The sequence below is a fragment of the Chiloscyllium plagiosum genome, unplaced genomic scaffold (genome assembly GCF_004010195.1).
Source record: "Chiloscyllium plagiosum isolate BGI_BamShark_2017 unplaced genomic scaffold, ASM401019v2 scaf_6225, whole genome shotgun sequence".
Lineage (NCBI taxonomy): Eukaryota > Metazoa > Chordata > Chondrichthyes > Orectolobiformes > Hemiscylliidae > Chiloscyllium > Chiloscyllium plagiosum.
This window is the reverse complement of record NW_025212035.1, coordinates 14,901-25,000: the sequence shown is the minus strand read 5'-3', so window position 1 is coordinate 25,000 and position 10,100 is coordinate 14,901. Positions and strand designations below refer to the sequence as shown.

Here is a 10,100-nt window from a genome sequence, read left to right as displayed (position 1 = left end):
CAGACAAGAAGTTGGGACCTGGGATCTGCTTGAATTTCAGATGCAGTCACTGGGCTGGATAGTTGGAGATGGTTGGGTTCAAACAATTCCTATTTGACGAAATGGCTTTGCTCTGTTTAAAAGTAGCCCTTTAGCTCCATGAAGTTTCACTTTCCGGGAATTCAGTTCCTGATAAGAATCTGAACATCACTCAGCTCAGGAACACGTCAGCAGTTTCACCAACAAACAAAGAAGATCAAACACCAGCCAACACTGAACCGGTTAAAGAACAAACGGCTCCTCAAAGCGAACCCCTCAATCTCTGATTATAAAGACATTTTTAATCCATCTGTTCAGACATATTATAACATATCTCTACAAAAACTGGGAGTCGAAGCGAGACTTTCTTGCCCACAGTAGGGGTCACTACCACCGCACTCTGAGACCCTAATTAAATATTTACCCGTTGCATAACTGTAAACATGAGCAGAGTCTGCTCTGTTATCCCCATCAGAAACAAAAAATATTGCTGACTGACCTGTGGTTCATGCAGCACAACAGAATGGGGCAGCAAGGTGGTGGGACTGATGTCCTGGCACATTGGGTGCTGAGTTGACATATTGCTCTGGTTGGTGGTGACATTGGGGTCATGTGTCCAAATCCATCGTGTCCAGTTGACCAATGGAATTCAATAGCAAAAATGGTGCAAGCCACCAATGTGATTGACCAGTGCCCTTCAGGCAAGAGGATGATCTGTGGAATGTACTGCTGGATTGTATGGGGAGTGTGTAACCCAGAGATTTGAACAGGGAGCTGAATTGGTCCTTAGCTGGGCCAGAGAATGATCCATCTGAAGTCTGGTGGGCCAGCAGTTAATGAATGCACAGCCTTTGTGATGGGTTAAAGAACAAACGGCTCCTCAAAGGAAACCCCTCAATCTCTGATTATAAAGATCGGGGCCCAGGTAATGCACCAGGAAATGGGTTCGAATACTGCCAGGATAGATGGTGAAATGTGGGTTCAATAAGAAATCTGGAATGAAGAGTCTAATGGTGACCTAGAAACCATTGCAAATTGTTGGGAAAAATAACCCATCTCGTTCACTCATGTCCTTGAGGAAAAGAAACTGCTGTCCTTATTCGGTCGAGAGTAGACAAGCCGGAAGCTGGAGGAACACAGCAAGCCAGGCAACATCAGGATGTGGAGAAGTCAATGTTTCAGGTATAACCCTTCTTCAGGAATCGAGGTGGGAGTAGTGGATACAGCAGATAAATGGCGGGGTGGGGGGCAGGGAGTGGTGGTGGTGGTGGTTTATAGCTGGGGAGAGGGTCAGAATGGTGAAGTAGTGATAGGGGAATACAGGTGGTGGACACGACCTGTTTGGTTTGTGGGAGAAATGAATCTGTTTGGTAGATACAAGGAAGGGTGAATAGGAGGAATGGAAGGGATGATGCGAAGCTGGAGAGGGATGGTTGGGGAGATGTTATCCAGTCTGGCCAACATGGGGTTGTGCAATGTGGTTGTCTCTGAACTGCCCTCTGGGCAATTAGGGATAGCAGTAAATACTGGTTGGCCAGTGAGGTACATCTTGTGAATGAATTGTAAATAACCCTCGATGTCTTGCATGTGGGAGAGACAACCTGTCTGGGCTAGCTATCCCTTATTGCTGTCTCTTCAAATGATCCTTAATCCTTGGATCTGCTGGACCTATGACTCCAGCCCCACACAGTGTCAATAATCCTTACTGTGCTCATAAAATAAATGAATATTCTCCACACTCTTAACAATAGATATGAAATGTCACCAACCATCCTAACCCACGCTAGAATCTATAGAGTGACTACGGAACAGTATTTCTGATTGCTACAGCATCAAGAAATAGTGCTTCATCTTTGTAGGCAGTTAATGAGCAGCATCAGTTCCTGAACAGCAGGAAAGAAAACTGCAGTAAAATCTGAGATGGATGCAGAAAGCTCACTCCCATTCGGCAGGGGTAAGGGTCAGCAGCAATAAGGTCAGAAGGATCTTTAGAATTTCCGCCGCTTGTTCACGGATATAAACGCAGACTGCCAATCACTGAGAACTGAAACCTGCAGAAGAGGATGGTGAGGTATGCATGCAGACAGTGTGATCTGCACCAATCCAGGAACTACTCAGACTGTGGAAAAAAGATTAAGTAACTTCTGATTGTCAAAGATATTGGTGAGAATCTACATTATCCACCACTCAGCCTTCACTTCCGTATACACCAGGTTAAACTTGGCCATGGAAATCTGCTGATTATTTCCTCACCCTTTCCTCAGCTAACCAAACATGTTGATCACACTTGGAAGAGGCACTTAGGATGATAGTAGATATTCCAGGTGGGCGAATTCAACTTTCATCACCAACAGTAGCTTGGTGGTCCCGTTGCTGACAGAGTCCTCAGGGATAAAATTGCAAGATTTGGTCTTTCAGTCGCTGGTGAGGAAACCAACAAGAATGAAAAATCAATGGGCTCTATTCAATGAAGAGAGCAGGATCTGCATCTGGAGTTGCACCAGAGATACATAAGAATGAGGTACCCTTCACAGGGCCACATGTATGTGATACAGCTAACTAATTCCCTAGTCAAAAGCTCAGATCTATGATTTTGAGTTGAGAGTGTGGTGCTAGAAAAGCACAGCAGGTCAGGCAGCATCCGAGGAGCAGGAGAATCGACGTTTTGGGCATAAACACTTCATTAGTAATGAGGCTTGTGGTTCGGGCTTGAGAGATAAATGGGAGGGGGTGGGGTTTGGGGGAAGGTAGCTGGGAAAGCAATAGGTGGATGAAGGTGAGGGAGAAAGTGATAGGTCAGAGGGGGCAGTGATGGACGGGTCTGGAGGGTGCTTCTGAGTTGGAGGCTTGGGACTGGGATAATGTAGGGGAAAAGGAAATGAAGAAGCTGTTGAAATCCAAGTTTATCCTGTGTGGTTGCAGGGTCCCAAGGCAGAAGATGAGGTGTTCTTCCTCCAGGCATCAGGTGGTAACAGTTTGGTGATGGAGGAGGCCCAGGACCTGCATGTCATTGACGGAGTGGGAGAAGGAGTTCTAGTGTTCAGCTACGGGGCGATGGGGTTGGTGGGTGCGGGTGTCCCAGAGATGTTCTCTGAAATGATCCACAAGGAGACGTCCTGTCTCCCCGATGTAGAGGAGACCACACTGGGTGCAACATTGGTAGAGGTACAGGGAAATTTCTGATGGATGTGGAAGGATCCTTTGGGGCCATCGACGGAGGTGAGGGGAGTGGTGTGGGTGCAGGTTTTTCATTTCCTATGGTGGCAGGGAAAGGTGACAGGGGTGGGGTGTGGGCTGGTGGGAGGGGTGCACCTGACGAGGGAGCGGCAGAGAGAATAGTCTTTCCGGAACGCTGATAGGGGTAGAGAGGGAAATATATCTTTGGTGGTGGGGTCTGTTTGTAGGTGGTGGAAGTGGCGGAGGATGATGCGATGTATGCGGAGGTTGGTGGAGTGAAAGATGAGGACCAGGGGTTCTGCCCTCATTCCATTGGGAGGGGTAGGGTTCAAGCGCGATGATGCGTGAAGAGGAGGAGAAGCGCTGGAGGGGGTTGTTAACCACATGGGAAGAGAAATTGCGATTGTGGAAGAAGGAGGCCATCTGGGGCTTTCTGAGGTGGAATGGGTCATCCTGGGAACAGATGTGGCGGAGGCGGAGGAATTGGGAATAAGGAATGGTGTTTTTACAGGAGGTAGGGTGGGAGGAGGTGTAGACTAAGTAGCTGTGGGAGTCGGTGGGCTTGTAGTCGATGTCGGTGGTTAGTCAGTCACCAGAGATGGTGATGGAGTGGTCCAGGAAGGGGAGGGAGGTGTCCGATATGGTACAGGTAAATTTGAGGCTGGGGTGGAAGGTAACTGAAGTTGATGAACTGTTCAACCTCCTCGTGGGAGCATAAGGCAATGCCAGTACAGTAATCAATGTAGCGGAGGAAAAGGTGGGAGTGATGCCAGTGCTGAGAAGATCACCATCCACCCCACCAACCTCCGCATGCATCGCATCGTCCTCTGCCACTTCTGCCAGCTCCACATCATTCCTGATGAAGGGCTAATGCTCGAAACGTTGATTCTTCTGCTCCTCGGATTCTGCCTGACCTGCTGTGCTTTTCCAGCAACACACACTTGACTCTGATCTCCATCATCTGCAGTCCTCACTTTCTCCTCTATGCTTTGGAGTCCTACTATATCAACTCATGATTGGCAGTGGACAATTAATAGGAGGAAGAAATCAACCACAGTTCTGCTGAAAAATTCTGGGCAAGCTGCAAGTGCTATAATTGCAGAACTAATGTACAAGTAACCTCCAGGTAACTACAGAATCCAGTGCGGCTGCTGAATCTCACTTCAATTGTCAATCTCGTCAGGTCTGAAGGGAGACCTTCAAGCAAGTAACATATCTGCAATGATATCCAACTGTTATCAGTCGAAAAGTGTGGTACTGGAAAAGCACAGCCAGTCAGGCAGCATCTGAGGAGCAAGAGAGTTGATGTTTTGAGAATAAGCTCTTCATCAGGACATCATGCTCCTCGGATGCTTCCTAATCTGTTGTGCTTTTCCAGCACCATGCTTTTTGACACTGATCTCCAGCATCTGCAATCCTCTCTTTCTCCAGATCTTAGAGTCATAGAGATGTACAGCATGGAAACAGATCCTTCGGTCCAACCTGTCCATGCTGACCAGATATCCCAACCCAATCTAGTCCCACCTGCCAGCACCTGGCCCATATCCCACCAAACCCTTCCTATTCATATACCCATCCAAATGCCTCTGTTCTCATATTTGTAAGTATCTTATCTGTGCCTACTTTCAATCTTTGTATCTCTATTTTAGCCAATTACTATTTTTAACAATCAATAGCTTTCATCAATAGTTGGGACTAAGCTGATCTTTAACTGGTTTGAAATCAAAGTTTTGTTATTGGTATTGTTTTAAGTAAAATACTGGAAAAAGTAAGAGGTTTTTCAATGAGCTATACAAATTCACAATTCATGGATCACTCTGCAGGCAGACCTGGTGTGGTGCTGACTCTTTGTATCTTGTGTTTGATTAGCACTAAAAAGTGAAAACTTATGCACATCAACTGCAGATCTTTCCAGAGAGTGTCCAATGTCATTATTGTTGGGTTATGGGGCAAAGGCTGGAAATTTTCACCAAGTTAGAATGCACTGACAGCTGATGCAGACACAGTAGGACAAATGGACTCTCCATCTGCGCAGGAACATTTCTGTAATTCCCATGAACTGATACTTGAGAACAGAAAATGTGGAATTCCCTGTGATAGAGAACTTGAGGAAGATAGCACAGACACATAAATGGGAAGCTAATAAAATGCATGAGGAAAAAAGAAGATTTGATGAGAGAGTGTTAAATTAAGTGAGGTTGGAGATAGCATTTGTGGAACATACACATACTGAATGACCTATTCCTATAGTGTAAAATGTTATGTAACTGTTGCTGAAAAGGTGAAAACTAAAGCGAGACTTTCATTTATGTAGCACCTTTCATGGCCAGCTACAACTCAAAGTGATTTATAGACAATGAAGCAATTATTGCCACGGTTGTAATGTAGGAAATAAAGCACACGACAACAGATTATAGTCCACCGGTTGAACCTGGTGTTTTGCGATTTTCAACTTCGTCCACCCCACCCCAACACTGACACCTCCACATCATGGAAAGAAAGCGGACAATGTGTGCACAACAAGCTCCCACACCCAAAAAAAGAATTATAGTAGTGAGGTAATCTGTTTTTCTGATGTTGATTAAGGATTATATATTAACCAGGGACAAATCTACCACTTCGATATAGGATCTCCTACATCAACCCGAATGAGGCAGATAGGAGCTCAGTTCAATCTTTTATCCATGTTCTCTCAGTACTGGACCGGAATTTCACCTTTGATTATTGTGCTCCTGTCCTGAAGTGGGACTTTAGACTGAGAAAGCTGTGACTTAGGCAAACGTCCTCCTGACTGAGCTGCAGCTGACTTTGTTGAAAAGAAATCCAAATCCTCTCCTGAAAAGTTTAAAACTCTGCTTGTGCCTGGACTCATTTCTCCACAATACAGACTTTCACCCATCCACAATGTTTTCAAACATGTCTGAAATATCTTCTAGTATTCATGTTTGTTAAAACAAAATACTCCCAGCAACACATGAGCACCAACTGTGATTCTGATTGGAGGACCACACAGCAGTCTGCCCCACTGATTATACAGGGGGCTGTTCCACACTGTCAGGCTGTTTCATTCAACATTGCGTGAGTGCTAGAGAGAGGGAATAACAGCAGCTCTGCATTAAGGTGCTGACAGCGAGAGAACTTCACTGATTAGACTCTCCTCCTTCAAGGAAGCAGCACAGGTAAGGATCAAGGATCAAACAACAGACTGGAGGGGAGGGGAGTCAGTGAAATAATGAGGGTGAATCACAATCAATAGGTTTAAACCAAATTACAGCTCAACTTTAAACACTGTAACGAGTGATTCCCTATACTGTTTTTCGATCTCTTCAAGAAGAGATTATTCAAAACACCAGCTCTGAAAACTCAGGAGCGCTGAAATTAGGAAGTGCCAGTTCCTGAAATGTTTGGGGACATGAAGTGGGACATGGCGGTGTTGTTTAGTGACGGTAGGTCTTCAGAAAGCCAGCGAAATGACCACTCTCGACTGAAACCCCGGCTGCGAGTAGCAGGGGTAAAAACAAAATCTTTTAAAATGATCTGTAGCTTTCCAGGTGTCCGGGCCACTTGCTGAGCTTCGAGGCGGACACACATCCCAATGGAGAGAGCTACCGTGCACATTGTCCCACTCCCTGGCTTTAAACTTACTGTTTCAGGTTGTGTGCATTCTAAAACTGTGAACATCTCTCTCTTAGCCATGTCTCGGCTGTAGTTCCTCACACCTGTCTCGTACTTTATCTGATGGTGAATAAAGTGCTGCCACTCACTCTCTCTCTCTCTACTCTCCCTCTAACAGGTAGAAAACCGAACACAACCAAAGACAAGGAAGTGACATCGTGGGAGGAGCTACGATCCTCTGGCCCCTCCCCCCTTTCTGAGGAGGGTTCTCTGGAATCACTGGGCAGTCAGACGGGGAAAGCAGTGAGAGGCACAGAAGGAGGATGGGAGGAGCCAGCTCCAGGTTAGTCAAGGAACTCCTCATATTGTGTCTCCTGTTCCAGCACAGCCTGTCATTGTAACACATGCCCCTTGCTCAGTGGCATCACTTTTAATGAGTGTGTACTGACAATTCTCCAGCTCCACTACCTCCAGTTAACCTCCCAACTTCTTCACACCCAACAGCGCATTGGCTGTGTTCAGTCACACTATGGACTGTGGATTCATCTGTCAAAGTTCCTCAATTGGTCAGTTGTGGCCTGGGGAACTTGGCCAAAAGGGGGGCAGAACAAATCCACGGATTCCCCAATATCCGATTGGAACTTTGTAACCTGGTCTCGCTCTGATTGTACACAATGTTCCCAATCCGAGTGTGGAACAGTGGTGTCTCCGGACCATGCCAGTGATCAGCCCAATGTCTGACCAGATTTTGGATTAGTGGTGCTGGAAGAGCACCAAGTTCAGGCAGCATCCAAGGAGCAGCAAAATCGATGTTTCGGGCAAAAGCCCTTCATCAGGAATAAAGGCAGAGAGCCTGAAGCGTGGAGAGATACGGTAGAGGAGGGTGGGGGTGGGGAGAAAGTAACATGGAATACAATAGGTGAGTTTTTACCAATGTCTGACCAGACAATCATTCCAAATCCAGGGGGTCATTGCAGAAGCCCAGCCTTTCACACAGGGCCTTATATATCCTCATCTTTCAATAGAAAGACTGCAAATGTTTCAGTGAGTGGTGGTCAGTGTAATTCAATAAATCTCTTTTTGAAAATGGAAAGTGAACATGTATAGCAAAGGAGAATCAGTTTTTTTTTATTGTTTAATGTTCCTGCACACATCCTGTTATTATTGTTGGCCTGCCCAATCCCTCAGGAGCTTCATCTCTATCTGTAATTGTGTGTGTGTGTGTGAGAGAGAGAGAGGGTGAGTGAGAGAGAGAGAGAGAAGCAAATGAATCTTTTCACTGTTCAGTGCACCACTGGTCCAGATCTTCCAGTTAGCAATGGAATGGGAGCACAGCCCTCTGACTGCAATTGAAACCATCCACTTGGTTTTATGCTCCCAGTCCCAGCTCCAGGTTGTCTCCAATGATGAGCAGAATTGGGCAGGGATGTGGGGGGAGGGGGTAAAGAGGAGGAGTTGGGGAGGAGGAGGGGATAGCCGATTGCAGGGAAAATAAAGCCACATCCCCTTTTCATCAGAAACTGACGGTGCACTCGTTTGGGGGTCTATCTCCTGTTCTTTGACAGAGTTCTTCAATGGACATGTCTACCCTTGATACAGCAGAGCCTCCCATCGCAACACTGCTCCGATACTGACAAAGTCCATCCCTCTCATCCCCCCAACATTACTCAAGCCCTCCTTAAATCCCCCAACAATGTCCAACCCACCATCACCCACTTAATCACTGCTCATCTCCCTTGTTTAGTGCTCACCCTTCTTGCCATCTGGTTCCTCTCCTTCAAAATAGTCTACGAGATCGCTGACAATGTTGGAAATGATGTAAACCTTCTACATTGAAGCCGGACATGCTCAATAAATAATAGAAAACAGCCGATATTCATTGGGCATGTATTTAAGGTTTGGTTTGCACCAGTAAGGGGAGTTGTTTAGGAAGTGATGAAAGCAGGCTGGTGTTTATATTGAACTATTAAATACAAATTTGTAGTTGGAGAAGCAGACTGACTACTACCTCAGAAGTGGATGAATAGCAGTTTGACACCAATCTCCATATCAGTTAAAGATTGAAAATTGTGGCTTTTATCAATTTCCCAAAAGAGGCAGGTTCATGACCTACAGTCAAACCTAACCCTTGTCTTCCATCTCCATGGCGAAAATTCAGCTCAGAACTGATTGCCCTGGGTCATACAGATCCCAGATCCCTCATTGAGGATTACTGTGATTTTGCATTTCTGACCGTGTCACAAAAACCCATAGTAATGAATGACGAATGCCATTTGTTCACTAATGTCTTCAAAATTCAATTTGTTGTATTGTGTTACTGCAAATTATTTCAAATAGTCTGATGCAAAACATCATGTGCAACATTTTTGTTTTCAGTGATCAGATGGCTCCATCTCCAAACACCTTCTCCTTCACTCGGGAAGAGCTCAACAAACTGAAGTCTGATGGTGAAACTTCGTGGGTAGTAAAGGTTACACCATTACACACAAAGTTAGATGATCTGGATTCTACAGAGCTGAACATTGCAGTGACAGGAGAAACAGGCTCTGGGAAATCCACCTTCATCAATGCAATGAGGAGCCTGCAGAGTGATGATGAGGGAGCAGCTGAAACTGGGAACATTGAAACCACAATGGAGCCTACTGGGTACAAAGATCTCAAAATGCCAAATGTCCGTTTCTGGGATCTGCCAGGAATTGGAACAACGAAATTCCCAGCAGATAAATACCTGAGGGAAATGAACTTTAATAGCTATGATTTCTTCATCATTATCTCACACTGCCGGTTCAAAGAAAATGATGCAAAACTTGCCAAAGAAATTACACGGCTTGGGAAGAAATTCTACTTTGTGCGATCTAAAATTGATAATGATCTCAAATCAATGGGAAATCATTGCAGGATATTTAATGAAAAGGAGGAACTAGCAAAGATCAGGAATGACTGTATCAAAAATTTACAACTTGCAGGCATCCCATCACCCAATGTTTTCCTGATATCAAACTTTGATCAGAACCTGTATGATTTTAAACTGTTACAAAGTAACATTATAACATAATTTATCCCTTGGATTCTGTTTTCCCATTTAATTTGATCTGCATTTATTTTTATCCATTCCTCTTTGTTCTGTAACCCTTCACACCTCTAAGTAAACAAAACTTAATTTCAGTTTTCATTGTTCAGGGTGGAGGTAACATGGGGTGGGGAAGGGGGAGTGGCTGGAGTTACAGATTTCTACTATCTTTTGTCTAACTAAATGCTTCTTGATCTCAACCCTGTCGGACAAAGACTCA

The 10,100-nt window shown here is 45.2% G+C and overlaps 1 protein-coding gene across 1 annotated transcript; it reads left to right on the top strand.

Annotated features, from left to right (window-relative positions):
- The first annotated feature begins 6,990 nt into the window (after window positions 1-6,990).
- LOC122547267 (T-cell-specific guanine nucleotide triphosphate-binding protein 2-like) lies at window positions 6,991-9,878 on the top strand. Its single transcript, XM_043685905.1, has 2 exons — window positions 6,991-7,153; window positions 9,187-9,878. Exons 1-2 carry the CDS (start codon window positions 7,134-7,136, stop codon window positions 9,863-9,865), a joined length of 699 nt encoding a protein of 232 aa, XP_043541840.1. The 5' UTR covers window positions 6,991-7,133; the 3' UTR covers window positions 9,866-9,878.
- Window positions 9,879-10,100: the final 222 nt, after the last annotated feature.